Source organism: Miniopterus natalensis, chromosome 4 (assembly GCF_054644295.1).
Source record: "Miniopterus natalensis isolate mMinNat1 chromosome 4, mMinNat1.hap1, whole genome shotgun sequence".
Lineage (NCBI taxonomy): Eukaryota > Metazoa > Chordata > Mammalia > Chiroptera > Miniopteridae > Miniopterus > Miniopterus natalensis.
Window position 1 is genome coordinate 15,533,971 of NC_142084.1, and position 19,837 is coordinate 15,553,807.

Here is a 19,837-nt window from a genome sequence, read left to right on the forward strand (position 1 = left end):
CTGGCCCCCCTCTGCTCCGTTTGCAGTTTTGCTTGGCTCTTATCGCTGCCTGGCAATCAGATATTAAACATTTCTAGTCCATTCAATTTCCTACCCTCCTAAATGATTATTTCACACCTTTTCTCTCCTCAAAGGCCCAACACCTCCCTCATTTTCTGTTTTCTTTCTCCATCACTGAGAAAATTGAAACAATCAGAAGAGGAATTCCATGGACTTCCACTATTACTTTTACCCACTTTCTGTGTCTTCCTCTCTGTTAAATGGTCCTGTCTAAAGCCAGTACCTGGATTATGGTGATATCCTCATGTCAACAAATATATAGACTACACTGAAAATATGAAATTTTAAAAAGCCTCCCTCTTTCCCCCACAGTTACTGTGGTTAATCATATCTAAGAAAGGAATGGGTAAGATCCTTTTCTCCTTTAATTCAGGTGAGAAAATATGGGAAATTGTCAAGTAGAACCTTATTGGAAAATTAAGGGGCAGTGGAATTAAAAGATAAAATTATAGAAATGTCAGGGTATACACAGATTTTTAATGTGTGATTACATGTGGCATATACTGTTCTGCATTTTGCTTAACATGCGTCAGCATCTCTTGATATCATTACATGTAAATCTATGTAGTTATTTCTAATGGATAGTTATGTTCTTTCAAATGAATAATATAAATTTATACAACTGATTCCTTACTGAGAATTTAAGTTCCCAGTTTTTTATATAACAAGCAATGCTGCAGGAAATATCATTTTATAATTATCTCTGCATACTTGTATTTCTACACAGTAAATTTTTAAAAATAAAATTTCTGAGCACAAATTGCTAGGTATAGGATTGTACCAATTTACACTTCCACCAAAAATAAGAATTTATCGTAATGTCTGATGGGGAAAGTGATATCTTGTTTTCATCTGACTACTAATAAGATTGCACTAGAGTTTCCTTTATGTCTTGACTCTTTCCTCATCTGTAAAATGAGATAGATGAACCTAAAGAGACCTGTTAGTTCCAAACTGCTTCTTCTGTTGCTATATTTTTTTTTCTCTTTTTTCTTGCATAAGCTGTCTCTGATGTTGTCATCATCTCAAATTTTTCTTTTGTTTTGACAGCTTTTTAAAAAGTTCTTGTGTTGTTTTGTTTGTTCTGGTCTGAGTTTCATTCTTATTTTTTTATACACTGGTGGATATTTAAGGGAGAATGTCATCAGATAAAAATAATTAAACTTTGATTCCCTCTAAACTGGAGGAATTTGATGTATCTATCCGCAGTGACTCTTTCTCCTTTTCGCCACCAGATGGCACATGGATCCTCTTCTATTTTAGATGTGTCATTGTTACGTCTGTCAGTGACGCAATCACGTTAGAGAGAGGCAACCTCTGTTGTTTTCAAATACAAACTGCTTGGTATGCTGCCCTCTGCCTGTCTGGAAAGTCATTTGGAGGACTGATCAGTAAAATTAAGACAGGAAGCTATACTTGCGCTTTTACAAAAGCATCTTGTCCCGAGCAGCTGGTGTTTTTAATAGGAGCAATTTAGTGTTCTCTTGGGAGTCCTGAGTCTGGAGAATGTTTTTGTTTTTGTTTTAGTCTGATACCTTCATGAAAGCATAGCCTTTCCTATCAGAGTACTTAAATAGAGGATCATATTTTACCAGTTTGATAGTTCATTATACATATGTTTATAACCCCATTATATACATATTCATAATCCCATCTTTGTCTCAGTTTCTACCAAATAGCTACTTCAGGCACATAATAGAACTATCCACTGATTATATACTGGTAATTTCCCAGAGATACTATACTGAATTTATTTCCTTCAGGGAGTTCCCTGGCCTATCCTGCATAGTATTTGCTGGTGCAGAAAGGTTGGTACAGTCAACCCTTTGGTGACATTTGTTGGCTCCTGATTATCCCAAGATAATCTCAGTTTAGAGCCTCTTTGTAGCTATTCAAACTTGTGTGTGCCTGTATTACTATTCTGGACATATGTAGACTGAAACTGTATCTTTTTAAAAAATATATCTGTATTGATTTCAGAGAGAGGATGGGAGAGAGACAGACAGACAGAAACATCAGTGATGAGAGAGTTGTCATTGATCGGCTGCCTCCTGCACTCCCATCTGGGGATCGAGCCTGCAGCCTGGACATGTGCCCCAACTGAAACTGTATCTTTTAAACCCAAGGTACCACCTACCATTACCTGCATATTCCAGACCTGATTTCTTACATGGCATTGTCTGAGACTTAGATCATCTCATAGGGGGTCTGTATTACCTAAATTTCTGTCATCTTGATGCAGTTAGTCCCAGTATTTTTCTACCAGTAATTTCCAACCTGTAGTGCGCATAAGGATTACATGAGGAGCTTGTTAAAGGTCCAGAGAGTCCAAGTTACAAGGACTGAAGAAGGATACAGTTAAGGATTTTTAACAAGCATCCCATGTGATTTTACTATAGATATATTAACCTGGGATGACCCATTGCTTCAGTTTTTATTTCTTTCCCATTTTCTGCTTGCTGTCTTATCCTCCCTGCCATAGTCCAGAAGCTGCTCTCTACTTTTTATTGTGATAACATTTTTATGTCTGTGTCAGAGTAGATATTGTACAAGTGTTATCTTTATTTTTATGGAGGTCATACCAGATCACTTTGGAAACAATTTGACATTGTCTCCTGACTACTGACATTTTGATGGCACTTGTTGCTGCAAAATTCTTTTCTTGCCATTTTCCCAGCTAGGTCTCAATAGACATCTTTGGAGGATGTTTGGAAGGAGTTCTCTGGAGTCTGAAATAGCTGGGACCTACTTAGAGATTGACCAGGCTGGAGAGGATGGATGGAGGGCAGGTGATTAGAGGGCTCTCAGGCTTGTACAACAGAGATGGAGTTGATAAGAAACTGGAGGAAGTCCAGATCATGATGGAGAGTGTTGCGTCTGTGCAGACATAACTCTTGCTTAAGCTTGGTTACTCTCTATCCGTGGAGACCTGGAGTTGGTAGGGATCAGAGATATGATTAGGAGGAGGAATGGGATTTCCAGGAAATTTCAGAGCAGAGGTAGGCTTTGGGATAAGCAGAAGAGTGATCCAGTGCTCTTTGGCTACAGACTGGAGCCCAAACTGCTGCTGAAGTAAAAAACACGCTTATGAGGATTCCTTACACTCTGGGAGTTGTTGGGTCTGAACTTACTTTTCTGTTGATAGGGGGAAAATCTCCCTCCAAACATAAAGTAGCAGCCAGACTAGTTTTCAGGGTGCACTAAGTGAATCTCCACCACAGATTGTTTTCCTCTGGACTTTCCTTTCAGTCTCTCTATTAGCTGTTTTTTGGCATAGGTAATATAGTGGTGCTTCAGTTTTCGAATGTCTCCGTTGACAAACATTTCGGTTTATGAATGCCATAAACCCAGAAGGAAATGCTTCGGTTTTCGAACATGCCTCGGAAGTAGAACATGCCACATGGCTTCCGCTGAGGGCAAGATCCTGAGGCCCAGCTGTCTGCTGTTGATCCCTCTGTGGATCCCTTGATTTCGAAAGTTTCAGAACTTGGTCGTCTGGGACGGATTACATTCGAAAACCGAGGTAGCACTGGATAGAGAGTTCACAAGTCGAGACAGTTATAAAAGAGCCTCTTCCCACCCTGTTGTCATCCATCTCATCCTTCCCCACCCCTCTCCGAGAGAGGCTACCATTTTTATTACTTTCTTAGTTATCCTTTCAGTGTTTTGTTTTGTTTTTAATGCAATTATAAGCAAATACTAATATAAGATTATTATCCTCCCTTCCTTTACCAAAAGGTAACATACTATCTATACTGTTCTTTACCGTCTATATCCTGAAGAATTTTCATATCAGTACCTAGAAATTTTCCTCATTTAAAAAATTTCTAAAGCATGTATTCCTTTTATAATGAACACTGTGATAAAACTAGTGATGACGTAATCGATCCTCTTTTTGAAACAGTAGCTGCGATGAGCCATTTGATCTGACTGCATCGCAGCATGCATGAGTCCTTTCTTTTTCTCTGTTTTCCCTGAAAACTCTCTTATGTCACAACTAAACAGTTAGTGACCCACACCAATTCTATAAAAATACAGCAACTCATTCTAGAGCCTTTCAGCATTGTGGTATGAGGAAGATACACTTGAAAAGTTCTGCTAAGGGGCCTTCCAGACCTCTTAGCTAGTTCACTGGAATGTTATACCCTGCAGCAGAGCTTTGTATCACTACCAGAGGGCCACTACTTCATAAAGGGGTATAGAGAGGAAAGGGATGACCTACCTAATTTTTTCTTGCTTCTCAGTATTTGTTCTGAAGGTAATTGCTCTAGAACTTAGTACCATTTAACTGTCCCGTGTTACAACTCTGGCCCATCTCCTTCAGAGCAATATGGAAGAACGCTCGTGGTACAGTGCCAGGTAGGAAAGCAGGAAACAATTATGTATAACCTTTACTGCAGTCATGCTTTACAGAAAAGAAATGCAGAAGTAAAAGATTAGAAGGGTATATTACCAGAAAACTATAACAGTTTTTGCTAGATTTTTTTTCTCCAATTTTTCTATAATGTGGTCATCTTATTTTTATGATGGGACGGACAAAGGGATTAAGGAGGAAATTTTCCAGGGTCCAGGATGCTCGAAAAGAGGGGGTTTTCTAGAAGTACTTGGACCTTATAATTAACGTGTGCAGAGTACAAAGCAGGAGCCTTACAAATCAGGTAATAGCGTCTTTTACCTCACTCTCCCTAGTGATGCCAGCCTGCTGATGAATCAGGTTCCAACTGAAAAGGCTACTTGTTCTCTCAGCTCCCTGGGGTACAGGAACCCCGTTATACAACAGCAGGGCTTGATAACCCCATGTATGCAAGGTGGGACGCAGTCATCCCCCCTCCTAGTCCTACAGTAATCCCAGCTGTGTTCTAAGAGGCAGTGCCTCTTTTCTTTTGTACCTATTAGATTGGAATATAAGACACTCTGTATATGTCCCCTTGGCAAGAAAGACTGCTAAAGTCCCTTAAAGAAGAATGTCCCTCTTTGCCTCTTCTGCTTGCATTTTTCTTTTCAGCCACGGGGTGAGCGCAGTTGAGCTATTTTGGCTCAGGTTCCAGATTGTGAGGTCAGAGACTGGGGATTGGAGGAGAGCATCAGGTGACTTTCAGTAACAGTGATGACGGTCCCCTTCATCTCCACCCCTTCTCCCCCTCCTTTCCCCACCCTTTCCTGGCTTCTACCTTAGGAACAAAGAAGGGAAAAAAACAGCAGTGTGACTAAAATCAGCAGCTGCATCTGCAGACTCAGGCTGGGGGCTGGGTGTTTATTCCATCTGTTCTCTTTGCTCAGTTTTTACACTGTTAATTCCCCTCCCAGTCCCCTGAATAAAACAGAGGGTATTCCTAGGATCCTTTGTTACAGAGAATGGCTTAGAAATCTGCAGTATTTAGGTGGGTGTGGGTGAGACAGAACAGACTAAAAATGCCTCAAGCACCTAGAAAAAGATAAGATATTTTGCCTTCTCATTCTTTCTTACTCAAGAATGCCTACTTAATGCCAGGGACTATGGTTGGAGCTTATCACCTATTTCTAATTGTTAAAAAAATGCTGCTTAATAGGTGTTACCTTCATTTTATAACTGAGAAATAGCAGGCACAGAATTAATATGTCCTTTGCTTATTAAGATCTTATAGCAAGTGAAGACCAAGCCAGAATTAGACCCCAGATCTTTTGGACTCAGAATCCAGCATTTAGTGAAAGGGAGTGGCAAGAAGGCAGGCTTGTTTAGAGAAACCTGAGGTGCCTGCGTCTGGGGACTGTCATGGCATTGTTCCAGTATGCTTTGCTTTTCACAGAAATCAGTGTCCTGATTTCTTAAAAAAAAAAAATAGATCTCAAGGTAAAAAAATGAGATCAAGGGGAACATACAGATTTAAATAGAATTTTTAAACATGTCAGTCAGTTGCAGTGTGTGGACCTTATTTAGATCCTGATCCATTTTTTGAGAATGGAAAGGGCTTTATTCCTAGTACCTTAATTTGATGCCTTTTTTCTTACCCTCTAGCCTACTTTTCCCTTGCATAAACCTGTCCTACTCTTTTGCTGACTTGCGCGGGGCATTGTGTGTCCTTCCAGTTGCTACCCACCCAGATCTCTAAAGCTGATCTCTTCTTTATTACTCCCATATTGAGTCACCTTCCTGGGTGTGCTGGGAATGTGACTGTGAGAAATTCAGTGACTATACTGGCTGAATGAGCCATGCTTTGTGAAGTGCCTGGATTTCTAATACTGCTTTGCCCCCACCCTTTCCGAATCCCAAAGTGTCCCCCTCTTCCTAACTCTTAGCACTTGGTTCTTGTCACTTTGGATTCTGTCTGGCTTTGTTCCTGTCCTTCAGGTTTATCCATTTCTACCCGTTTGCTCCACCCCTCCTTAGCTTGCGCATCCATGTTGGTGTAGTTCTGTGGAATCTGTTTTGGCCAAGAGGCCAGTGGTGGGAATCTGGTTACCTTTGGGCAGAAATAACAGCTGTTCATTTGGCCTGCTGTTTATAGGTTTTTCCCTTCTATGGTGTATACCTACGAATGGGTATGAGGTGCTGAATTTTTCTCTCATGTCTATTACAGCTATGAAGAATATAAAGTAGAAATCCTCCATGTGGGCAGCTTCTTACATTAGCACATGGTAGGGCCCTCTGGTTCGGTCGTCTTCCCAGAATCAGAGAACTCGTGTAGAGCTTAATAGACATGGCTTATTGTATGCTGGGTGGACTTCATGATTCCAGAGCTATGTTGCCCTCACAGAAAGTTTGTTATTTCCTAGGGATCTTACTAAGTGTTCTAATTTTTTCGAGATGTTGGGCAGATTTAGGACTCTTCCGCAAAGGCCTTATTTCTTCAGAGAGGACTACAGTGGTACCAGAGTCCACTTTTTTTTAAACTTCCTATTTTGATTCTGTGCTCGTATGTGTTATATGTACGGCACTTATCTCACTTTCTGGACATTGTGCTGCTTCATTGAAGTGGGGGAAACCACTGGTGACTTGGACCCACAGAATTTTAAACACGTTTGTGCTTTTTCCTCTTTTCTCATGTGTTCTCTTTTAGCCATAAGGCATTTGGCTTACTCAAGGGAGGTGTAGCATAGGATTATGTTCCCTGACGAATGGGGACAAATGCTGAAGGCTTCGTCTTGGGCAGAGGTTGGGTCCTGAGTGAGTGAGTGAGTGAGTGAGTGAGTGAGTGAGTGAGTGAGTGAGTGAAAATTAAGGTTAGGTGGAAGTTGCTTTGTAGCTCAGCCTGACCCTCAGCCCTGCATATGTAACTGGCTTTAGCTACCAGAGTCCTTTTTCCTGCCTTACTCACTCCCACCTGCAGTTCTTAAGGACTTAGTTTCCAGGATGTCAGGCTACTCCCCACGCCTCCGTTTCCTGTTTGTGGTCTTCATTGAGAGAAGCCTGCTACAGGAATTCCTGGGGAAGTGATGGCTATAACTGTGGGACTCCGGGGGCCATTAGCTCATTACTGAAGTTGGGGAATACTGTGCGAAGAAGGACCTCCCTTCCGTCCTGTGGGCCCTTAGAAACTGTTACTAATCATAACCAAGCGATAACTTGGACTTGGGATGCTGATTTGGTGCCTTGACTATTCGGTCTTTAGAGACTGAAAATTATTTCTTCTTGTGCCTCAATTTCTATCCTTTGATTTTTAGAATTCAACATAGTATCAAGATTCATGACAAAATGACTGTAGACTCTGTAGAATTGATTGTTTTGACATACTCAAAAGTAACGAAGACAGCAAAATGGGGTCCCTCTGTTGGACAGCAGGGGGTGCCCTTTCCCTGCGCTTTATTGCCTGGCACTCCCTACTGCATTCAGCCATTTTAGACAGATTGTTTTTGTTTCTAGCTAACTCCATTTTGTGTTTGTGACGCAGGAAAAAAAGAGTGCGGCAAGGGAGGAGACTGTCTGGGAGGGAGGGAGGCACTGCCACAGACTCCTTTACTCAGCACTGGTTCACCAGGGACTTACCTTGCTGCAGGCTGCTTGCATCCTGAGCAATAGATGCAGCAAGTCCCTGCCAGCTTAGCAAAGAACAAGTGGTGACTGGCTACTGGACACCTAACAGTGACAGGGTACTAGTTTCTGAGACAGCAGGTAGGGCATCTCCTGTCTCACTGAGAATCTAAGCCTGGGTTTGGGTGGTTTTTATTACAGAGATGTTTAGGATGGTATTCTCAATTATAGGATTAGCTAAGAAAAAAAGCCCTGCTTTAAAATTTTAATTTTATAATTACTATTTTTCCCCATCACCATGTACCCCTGTACCCTCTTCCACCTCCACCCACCCTCTCTTGCGCACAGAAGAAGAAGCCTTTTCACTTAGTTGTCTGAGAAGAGTTAGATGCCTTGATGACTCCAGGGAAACAATCTGATTTTTAAAAAAGCTTTTATTTTTGAAAATGTAAAAAAACAAACACACATGCACAAGCAATATATACCTGAAGAAAATAGTATGAATATCTGTGTCTCCATCACCCAGTTTAGAAACTTAACTCATGGCCAGTCTTGTTTATCTACCTGCATCAGCTCCCTCCTTGCCACCCCAGTTATTTTAAATTATGTCATTGTTAGTCATGTGATTTAATTCTTAAGTAGTTCAGAATGTGTATAAAAAATAAGGGCTTTTAAAAAATATTGTTAGTTATTAAAGTGTTTAAATTTCTCAAACTATCTTATAGTAGTAATTTTTTATAGTTTGCTCATCTGAATCAGAGACAAATAAAATTTATACATTGCAGTTGGTTGATGTGTCTGTATTTCCCTCTTCAGCTTGTGCTTTCTCATTTTTTTATCTTGCAGTTTATAGACTTAATTTCTTAAGGAAAAAGGGAGGCTTTCTCAGGTTAGACACAGAAGATACAGAGCCAGACTTCTCTTCTGCATTGAGCGGAGCCTCCCATCTTTAGGGTTTGCCCAGAGGTGATGGCAGAGGACGTGAAGGGCAATGCTCTGCAGTCTCCCAAGGGAGAAAGGGCTAGAGTCTCCTACTGGGACACTGGCTTGTTTCTCCTGACATGGTGGCCTGTTACCCACAGTCTTTAGAAGAGTTTGCAGACTGCTCTCAATAGAGAATGTGGTTTAAGCGGACCATGCTCTTTCCTACGAATTAAAGGAGAGCTTTTAAGCATTGGGACACCGGATTTACCTGCTGTGTAATAGCTGCATCCCTTGGGTGATTCCAGATTCTCAGCTTGGTCTTCCCACCCCTGTCTCTCTGATCAGACCTAAATAGTTAGCAGCACTTCATAAACTGTTTTCTAGAAAGAAAAAATATAATGTTGGGGGAGGGCACTTTTGAAAATTCTTTCATGGCTTCAGCATTATAGCAACCCTGCTCTTCTCCACGACCTTTCCAGAGATTACCCCTGAGACTGACTTATATGCAGATGATGAGGTGAAAGCTCTTGCTAGATGCTCATTCTCTCCCTTCCTGAACGGGTCCACGACTCTGACTCTCAGCAGTCACAGCAGGCAGTCTGTTCCCTTGCTCCTGGAGAGGGCACAGGTCACAGAAGGGAAATTGCAGGGTCAGACCCTTGGCAAGGCTGGCGGGGCACTTGTGTGAAGTCTGGTCATTGGAGACTACGTTGGCCCTGGGCCAGTTTGGAAGCCGTAGTTCCCATTAGCAAAAGTGCTTGCAATCTGCTGAAGAGGTCAGGGTTGCGGCAGCTAGAAACGTGGGCCCTGGCACTGACTCACTTTTTTACTGAGGAGTCAGCTGCATGATAAGGGTATCTTTTCTGGTATTGTCAGCAGAGAGTCACAGTCATTTGCAGATAAGATTTTCCTTTGTTTCTCTGTGCTGAGGACCTCTCTGAACCTACTTCTGTATCCTTGCTCTGGGAAAAATGAGGGCTGGAACCCAAGCACTGATAAGGTTATATGTTAAATGCTATAATAATTGTATGCTGAATTAATGCACCATTTCTATAGCAGGGCTGGGACAGCTGCTAATGAGAGTGTCCTATGGGTTCTGTATTTGACTCTGTTGTTGGTTGTCACTGGGGTCCCTTCCTCCCCCAACCCAGAGCCAGCTGAACCAGAGCCAGCTGTCTAAGGATATGAAACTTATAGGTGGTATCCAGACCCAAGCCTGTCTTCCCTTTCTCAGTTCCCTGGTGGATGACAGCTTAAAAAAATGTACACATAATTACACTATGTCACTACCTTAACAAATCAAACTATTTTATTTTGTCCATGTGCCCTTGAAATCTTTACTTATATTGTATATATAGCATTTATGTTATAATTGGAAGTGTGTATATATTTTTCTTCTTTATTTCAAGTTGAAATGTACAAATCATGTGTATGAGTTAGTGAATTTTCACAAAATTAAAAATGAAATTGACATCCATGTAATCAATATTCAGATCAAGAAACAGAACATTACTAAGAACTGAAAACTCCTTGTATTATCCACTTCCAGTTACAGCCAGTGACTTACACTCCCACCCCTGACCCAGAGCAACCACTATCCTGACTTAACACCATAGTTTCCTTTTACCTGGCTCCCGTTATCCACAACATATTTACTTGTTTGCTCATTCTTATAATACATTAGTACCTTCAGAATTGCTGGGCTCATACCACTTTGAAACAAATCTATTAAAAGAGTTCAGTATTTGTTTACACCAAGCCTGTTTGATTCTTTTTATTAGATAATTCTCAAATCCATCTATTTCTGTTTATCTTCAGCCCTGCTATAACCTTAGGTCATGCCTTCATCTCTTACCTTGAACACTAAACTCTTTTTAAAAAACAGTTTTTATCAGTCTCAATGAGAGTCATTCTCTGTTGTATAGTAATACTTTAAAAAATAATATGCTTTTGCCTATTTTTATTTATAAATTGAAGATTTTATCTGTTGCCTCCCTGCTAGAAAAGTGAGGATGATACTTATAATACTACCCTTCCTTTTCCTCTCCTCCAAATTATCATTATTTAATTTTTAGGTCATCTTTTAATATTTACACATTTTATTATTAAATATAATAAATATAGAGAAAGCTACATAGAATGGATGTACAACTTAGTGAATTTTTATAAGATGAATGCCCATGTAAACTCCACATGTCAGGAGATAGAAATTTTCCAAGAGGCTCCTAGGAACCCCCATGCTCCTTCCCCTCTAAGAGAACTCACTGTCCTGACTGGTATGGCAATCACTTCTGTATTATTTTGTTTTGCTTTATCACCCAAGTTTATATTCGTGAACACTATAGTTTTGCCTGTGTTTTAAAATGTCTTCTTTGTCTCTCTTAATATATAGGTTCTTCCTCTTTGTCTTTCTTTTCCTTAAGTCATTTGTTGTAAAAACTGTATCATTTGTCCTGTGGAGCTTCCCATGATGTGGATTTTGTAATTGTATTCCCGTAGTGTAGTTTCTATCCTGTATTTACTGTAAATTGGTAATTGGATCTAGGGGCCCCATTTGTCCTTTTGCCAAGAATTCTTCATAATAGGTATCAAGTTCCTCTTCAGAAAGAACATAATGTCTGGTTGTCCCTTCTGTGATGTTAGCAGTTATTGATTTTCAGTGCATAGTCCTATTAGTTCATTAGGGTTGCTAATGGTGATATTCCAAACAAAAGAAATTCTTTATATATTCTAGATATTAATTCTTTGTCACTTAAGTGTATCATAAACATCTTCTCTGAGCCCTGTGGCTTGTCTTTTCCTTTTTTTTTTTTTTTACAGTGTCTTGATGAACAGAATTTCTTTATGAAAAAGTGCTGAGATTTATCAGTCTTTGCCTTTATGATTAATACATATTGTGTCTTGTTTAAGAAATCTTTTAGTCACCAAGATAATTAATCCTATAGTTTTGCCTTTCACATTAAGATTTTTAATTGATACAATTTCTCTTTTTTCATATGGACACTTAGTTCCAGTTCCATTTATTGGGAAGTGTGTTCTTTTCCCAGTCATTTGACATGCTCAGCCTATTATATCAAGAGCCTTTATTCATGAGTCTGTTTTCTAGATTGTACACTTTTTTTGGTCATCTTGTCTATTCCAATGCCAATACCACATGATCTTGATTATTATGATTTTATAATATATATTTATATCTCCTACTTTTTGCTGCTTTCTCATGAGTGTCCTAGCTCTTCTTGGCACCTTGTATTTCCATACAAATTTTAGAATCAACTTGTCAACTTACAAACAGAAACCTGGGCAGGGGGGCGGGGCACATACAGAAACCTGTTGGGATTTTTATTCTACTAACTATATAAATCAATCTGGAAAGAACTGATGTTTTAACATCATCAAGTCTTTTAATCTATGAATCTATAAATCTATATTCACTTGCCATTTTTAATGTTTTTCAGTAAAGCTATATCCCTCCATAGGAAGGGGGTCTTGCACAACTTTTATTAAATTTATTTCTAGATATTTCATATTTTATGATATTTTTTATTTCTTTTTTGTTTGTTTGCTCATAAATTCTTAGATTTTTTTAGATTTTTTTTATATTGACAATCATCATCTTCAAATGAGAGTGTTATTTCTTCCTAATTCTTAGAATTTTTGTTTCTTTTTCTTGCCTGATTGCACTGGCTCAGACCTCCAGCCAATGTTGTTCAATGAAGTGGTGATAATGAACATTCTTTTCTTCCTCTTCAAAGGGAAAGTTTTTGACATTTTGCTATTAAGCATGGTTTTTGCCTTAAGATTCTGGTAGATACCCTTAGTCTAATTAAGGAAGTTCTACTCTTAGTTTGCTAAGAGTATTTATCATGAATGGATATTGAATTTGATTAGATACTTGTTATGCTGTTAAAATTATATATAATTTTTCTTTAATCTGTAATTGTGGTAAATCATATTAATTGGCTTCTGTTACAGCAATCTTGCATTCCTAAAATAAGGCTGCTTGGGCATGCTCTATTATCCTTTTTATTTTATATGGCTTAGTTCAATTTGCTAGTATTTTGTTTAGGAATTTCATACCTGTGTTTATGAGTGAAAGTAACCCTTGATTTTTTAGATATTATTCTTTCACATTTTGCTAGTAAGATTATGTTAACTTCATAATATAACTTGAAGAATATTTCATTTTTCTACACTATGGAAGAGTTTTTCCATAAGATTAAGGGAGTTATTTAGTCCTTGAATGTTTGAAATATTTGCCTAGCAAAGTCATCTGGGTTTCCCAGGAAATATTTGACTACCAGTTTAATATCTTTCATAGTTATAGGGACTTTCAGGTATTCTCTTGTAGAGTCACTTCTGATAAGTTATATTTTTCTAGAAATTTGTTCACTTCATCTAAATTCTCACATATTTGGTATGAAATTCATTTTAATGCCTGGGGAACTATTAATAATTTTCTTATTAATTTGTAGCTAATTGCATTTGGTTATGCTTTTGTGATTTCAATCTGTAGAAATTTGTAGAGTTTTCCTTTATAGCTCTGAATATTGCTAAATATTCTGAATGTTCTGTGTGCACTTGGAAAGCATGTCTGTGTTCTTCAGTTGCATTAAGTATTCTGTATATCTCGCCCTGGCCTGTGTGGTTCAGTTGGTTGGAGCATCATCCCCTACACTGAAAGGTCTCAGGTTCGATTCCCGGTCAGGGCACATACCTAGGTTTTGGGTTCCATCCCCAGTGGGGGCATATGCAGGAAGCAACCGATCAATGTTTCACTCTCACATTGATGATGTTTCTCTGTCTCCCCCCACTCTCTCCTCCCTCCCCCTTCCTTCTCTCCCCCCCCTTCCCTTTCTCTCTCTCCAAAAGCAATTTAAAAAAATGAAAAAAAAATTTTTTAAGTATTCTGTATACCTCTATTATTTCCTATTTGTTAATTGTGTTGTTAAAATTTTCTAAATCCTTTTAGTTTGCTTGTTTTATCAGTTACTGAGAGAAGTACATAGTTTAAAAATCCCACTTTGAGGATTTAGCATTATAATTGTCAGTTTTTGCAGAATTTTTTTCTTTTAATTTTTAATGTGAACATAATTTCAGAGTTATGGAAGGTAAAGTTGCTAGAATAGTACAGAAGTTTCCTACACACACTTTATCGCATTCCTGAGATGTTAACATTTTATCACATTTGCCTTATCCTCCTGTGTGTGTGTGTGTGTGTGTGTGTGTGTGTGTGTGTGTGAGAGAGAGAGAGAGAGAGAGAGAGAGAGAGAGAGAGAGAGAGAAAGAGAGAGAGATTTTTTTCCTGAACCATATGATGGTATATTACAGACCCAATGCTTCTTTATCTTTTGGTGTGCATTTCCAAATAACAGGTCCATAACTACAGTGTAATTATCAAAATTAGGAAATTAACATTAGTGTAATACTACTTTAAGCTGACCTTTAGATTTTTTTAATTTTTAATATGTCTTTACTGATTTTAGAGAGAGGAAGGGAGAGAGAGAGATAAAAACATCAAGGATGAGAGAGTCGTCATGGATCAGCTGCCTCCTGCATGCCCCCAAATAGGGGTCAAGCCTGCAACCCGGGCATGTGCCCTGACTGGGAACCGAACTGCGATCTCCTGGATCCAAGGTCGATGCTCTACGGCTGAGCCATGCCCAGCCTGGCTACATTTTGTTAATTGTCACAGTGATGTTCTTCACACAAAAAATCCTGGATCATGCATAGTCTTCACTTGTCCTTTAGTCTTCTTTAATTGGCAATAATTCTTGTTATGATCACCTGCAAAGGCACATCAGAAATATACATATATGTCAGAATCCTCATTACAGTTCTTGGTCTTTATCTTTCATAACCTTGACATTTTTTAATAGTCCAGACCAGTTAGTTTGTAGACTGCAAAGCCTAAAATATTTACCATCTGGTCCTTTACAGAAAGTTTGCTGCTCCTTGCAAGTAGATAAGATGTAGATGGGAAAGCATTATTGATAACTATTAAATAAATGAAAATGAGATTTTTTTTTATAGTTGGAGGGGTCAGTCAGTAGAAGGCTGGGTGGTTAGAGAGGAGGTTTGCCTTGAAGGAATATAATAGGAGACTATCATTAATAGAGGGGACGTGAGAGGCCTTTCCAGGATAGGACACTAGTTCAATAAGGCGCAGATGTGGCTTGTCCTTAATGACACTTTTCTGATCTTTCCCTTTGTAGCCAAGAAGGATCAGGAAGGTGGAGAAGAAAAGAAATCTGTACAAAAGAAAAAAGTAAAAGAGTTGAAGGTGTTGGATTCAAAGACGGCCCAGAATCTCTGTGAGTAACTCTGTGATCTGAACTACCTGAAATGTGAAGGATTTCTTCTAAGAGCTTAATTCTGGTGGATCCAAGATCACTTGATACAAAACTTCCATTTGTTGAGTCCCTGCTGTATGTCAGGCATTGCACAGTGAATTTTCTATCTCGTTTAATCCCTTCAATAGCTCTGCAAAATTGTTAATATATAGTTTTATGGCAAGTAAATAGAGGCCAAGACTTTTAGGAATTTGCCTAGTCACATAGCTAGGAATTTGAACCTCAGATTTTCTTATTTCAAAGCCCTTACTGTTTCCACTGCATCCACAGGCAGTCTATCACAAATGCTCTAGGTACTGTACATTTCCTTCTTTCTTTTAAGTATTTCCTCTTAAATGCAGGTGCTGGCTTGACTTCAGTTAAATCTAAAATAACTTGTAGTTTAGGATAAATAATGTAACTGAACTGTTCTGAACTTGCTACTTATACTCATGACTCTGATTGGTGGTAGATTTCAGGCCAGAAACAACTCTGCAAAGTCGACATAGGTAGTACTTATTTGACGATCAGAATATATGTTCATTTTTTGTACCTTTCAACTGTTGATCTCCCTAAGAATATAGGTTTAAGTATTTGCTCAACAGATATTTGAGGGTCTGCCATGTTGCAGGCTCTTTTAGGCACATACTAGCAGTTGTCTCGTTTTTCCAAATGAGAAAACTAAGGTCAATGGTTGTGACTTGGTCAAGGTCACACAAGTAACAAGTACACATACCCACAAGTGAAGTCTGATATAATGAGAACAGTAAGCCTGTACATTATTCTTGGCTATAAATCTTACGTCACTGTTAAGAAATATTACTGAATAGTATCTGTGGGTAAGTCCTTTTATGGAGACTGAAGTAATGTGACATAATTCCTCTTCTCAAGGTTTATCTCTGGGGACATAAAACATGAGTAATTGTTATTTTAGGAAATGATACAGGACGGTGGGGTAGTGCAATGTTATTTCCAATTGAGTGATATCGATATGGAAAACAGAATTTAGGAAGAGAATTGAGATTAGTTTAGGGTAGCATGGTCTAGGAGATGTAATTTAGTAATTAAGTGTCTTTCATGTGCTGGGGATATAAAACTGAGTGAGACATAGTCCCTACACTCGTGAACCATACTTTGGGTGGAGACAGAAAAGTAAATAACAGTAATAGCTCAGAGTGATGACTGCTGTTATGGAGGGGTACTAGGATGCTTATGAGAGCACTAGGAAAGGGGGCATCTAAATCAAGTGGGGGGAGTATTAGAGGGAGCACATCCTAGAGATCATTCTAAAGGACATTCTGCTTAAACTGAGTTGAAAGAACTATCAACAGAAGTAAGTGAAGGATGAGGGCTGGCTTGCTCGGGCAGAGCCGTCAGCACGTATGAAGGCACAGACGCATGAGGTAAGGTCACGCACTTCAGGAGCTGCAAGTTCCTCAGTACAGCTGAGTGAATGGCACACGTGGGGGGTGGGGAGCTCTCAAGGAATAGAGGCTGGGTCATAAAAATCCTGGTAGGCTTAGCCCTGGCCCGTGTTGGCCAGTGGTTAAAGCGTCTGCCCCCACACTGAATGGTGGGGGGTTGGATTCCAGGTCAAGGGCATGTACCTGGGTTGCAGGTTGATGCCCGGGCTGGTTGTGTATGTAGGAGGCAGCTAACTGATGTGTCTCTCTCACATCGATGTTCCTCTCTCTCTCTTTTTCTCTCCGCCCCCTCCTTCCACTCTAAAAATCAATGGAAAAAATATCCTTGGGTGAGGCTTAACAACAAAAAAATTCTGGTAGGTTTAGGCTAAGAAGTATATCTTTTATCCTGAAAGTCACTGAAGGGATTTTAATCAGGAAGGTGAATGATACAACCTTGTGTAATTTTTGGAAGGCTACTTCGGCAATGATTTTGAGGCTGCAGTGTAAGGTAGGGGAAGACTGTAGGCAGAGATGAGTTATGTTACTGCTTTAAACTAGGCCAGAGATGATCAGGGCCTGGAAGATAAGATGGAACTTAGTGATTGACTGAGGGGTTAAAGGAGATGTTTTCTTAGGTTTATGTCACTCTCTAGGGGATGGTATGGACCATTTACTGAAATGGGAAAACCCAGCAGGAGCAGTTCTGCCTTTCTTGGGAGAAGTGGTAGGTGGTAGATATGATGAGAGGTAGCGGGTAGAAATGATTAACTTAATTTTAAGGTAGAATTTAAGGCACCTGTGGGACTCCTCCAAGAGGATGGGTGTATTAGGCACTTGGGTATAGGAATCAGGAGGAAGGTCTGGCTGGAGATAGGAATTTAGGAGATAGCACATGAGTCGTAATTGAAGCCATGAGTTTGCTTTGAAGGGCATTAATATTTAAGGGGCACAGAGCAAGGATAATGGGCCAGGTACAGAAGGCCACCAGGGCAGAAAGCCCCAGATGCCTAGCAACGGACAGTTGTAGGTGGGACCTCATCCTCAGGGTGACCTTCCCTCCTCTAGCATGTCGCTGGTCATGCAGTTTGGACCCCTGACCATTCCTCCCAAGAGATAACATCGAGGCCTCAGTTGTATTTCAGCTCCAGGCCCAGAAAAGCGGCAAAACCAGACAAGGGACACCAAGGCTAACATCAGGACCAGCTGCATTGAATAATGACCCACTGCCCTGGCACTAACCAATCAATCAGTCTCCACTATAGTACAATCCTGAAATGATACACTTGCAAAGCTGCTGAATATTCTATTGAAATCTTCCCCTTGACCTCCCTTAAAATCTCCACCCTTAAAATCATTAGGACAGAGGACCCAGCGGCTCTCCTTCCTGGGAGCACACCGGCGCCTTTTCCTTCCCCCTCTCGCCCTCCCCCTTCCCCAGGTGCAGCACCTTGACCTTCCTGATTTCTAAGCTCCAAAGGCCCTTGCTTTGCCTCTATAACTTGTTTCCTAAGCCTATTTCTTCTATGAATTACCTGTCCTACCTCTGGATTTTATAAATAAATGCTATCTTATAGTTTGAAAAAAAATATTTAAGGGGCAAATAATAAAAGGAGGAGGCCTCAAAGAAAAGGGGCTAGCAAGGAGCAGCAAGAAAAATGTTATGAAATAGTCCTAAGAAGTGGGAATTATCCACAGTGTCAGGTGAAGACAAGAGTCAAGTAAAACCAGGACTGGACAAATATGTTTTGGGTCTGGCATTAGGAAAGTCAGTAGCCAAGGCAAGAGTAATTTCAGTATAGCATAGGAGTTAAGAACAGAGGCTCTGGAATCTATTTGTATTTAAGTTCTGACTCCAGCCCTTACTAGCAGTAGGGCTTTGGATGGGTAGCTCAACTTCTTGGAAGTATTAGTTTCCTTTTCTGTCAAATGGGACTAAGAATACAAACTTACAGAGGTATTAGGAATAGGATTAAGTGAGATCATGTATGTAGATTGTGTTTAAGGCACTGTTTCTCATATGGAGTGGACATTCAGTAAATGATTGTCATCTTTTCATTGACTTTGTGGGGACAGAAGAATAAGTGAAAGCTGCGGAAGTAGGAGACAATAGACATATTTTTAGAGTGTTATAAAGTGAAAGAAAGAAAGAAAGAAGTTGGTAAGCAGAGAAGAATATTGGTCAGGGAGGGGTTGCTTTTGTTTTTTTAAAGATGAGAGAAACTTGAGTATGTATATATGTTAAAGGAGAAGGTCCTTAGGGCCCCCTGTTCTATTGAAACATAAGGAAAGGATGAGTCCATGGGTATAGATGCAGATAAGCTTACAGAAGTGTTCGCACAAGGTTTCTTCTAGATGATTCCAAAATAGTCCTTACCCAAGCCTTTTCTTGTCTACCTCCATCTGAGGGCCCCTAATGCTCAGTTTGCAGGTGGCATAAGAGAAAGCTGAGCAAGTAATCTCATCAGTCGTTTCAATTAAGACAAGCAAGGTCTTAGAACAGATGCTGAAGGGGTAGGACAATTGGGAGAATGGGGACATTTTGGTGGAGCTGCAAAGACAGCCAGGAGGGCATGGACTGGGGGCCTAGGAGGATTACTAGACAGCACTGAGGCCCCACCCATCATTGGTGCCATCACAAATTCATAGATTCTGACCTGCAGTGTTTACTAGCGTGTTCGTCAGCCCAGGTAAAAGAATAGAGAAATCAGATTAACCAGGGACTGGAAGGAGAAGGAAACAAGGAACAGAAATGAGTTAATAGAAATGGGAATAATAGTATAGAGCAAAGTGATAGACTATAGAGTCTAGGTTAAATAGAGAAAGCAAAGAGGAATTGATGGAATTGATTCATTCAGAGAAAATGGAATGATCAGCCCTCTTCAGAGACAGAATGAGAGAGAGAGAGTGGGGGGAGGGCGACAGAAGGCTCTCCCATTTAGAGATTAGTGAGTGAGAGAGCTAGAAGGATAGGATGTGTTTGTTAGGAAATGGGATATGGCCGTTAAGAATCTGAGCATTTCTAGGCAACAGTCACTTTAAGGATGGAATCATGAGAGTAGGGAACTAAAATAGAGTGGGGCAAACGTCTTTGATGTATATAGATAGAGAAGATCAAAGACTTCCTGGGAGCAAAGGCAGGCCTCACAGTGTTTGTAGAATGTGGTGCCTGG

General features: G+C 39.9%; 1 protein-coding gene across 1 annotated transcript in view; it reads left to right on the forward strand.

The window, feature by feature from the left end:
* The window catches only part of DIAPH1 (diaphanous related formin 1), an 81,389-nt gene that overhangs the window by 47,651 nt on the left and 13,901 nt on the right, over positions 1-19,837 (forward strand). The window contains exon 19 of the mRNA XM_087816301.1: positions 15,145-15,243. Coding sequence (XP_087672427.1) covers positions 15,145-15,243 — 99 coding nt within the window. The remainder of the gene's footprint in view (positions 1-15,144; positions 15,244-19,837) is intronic.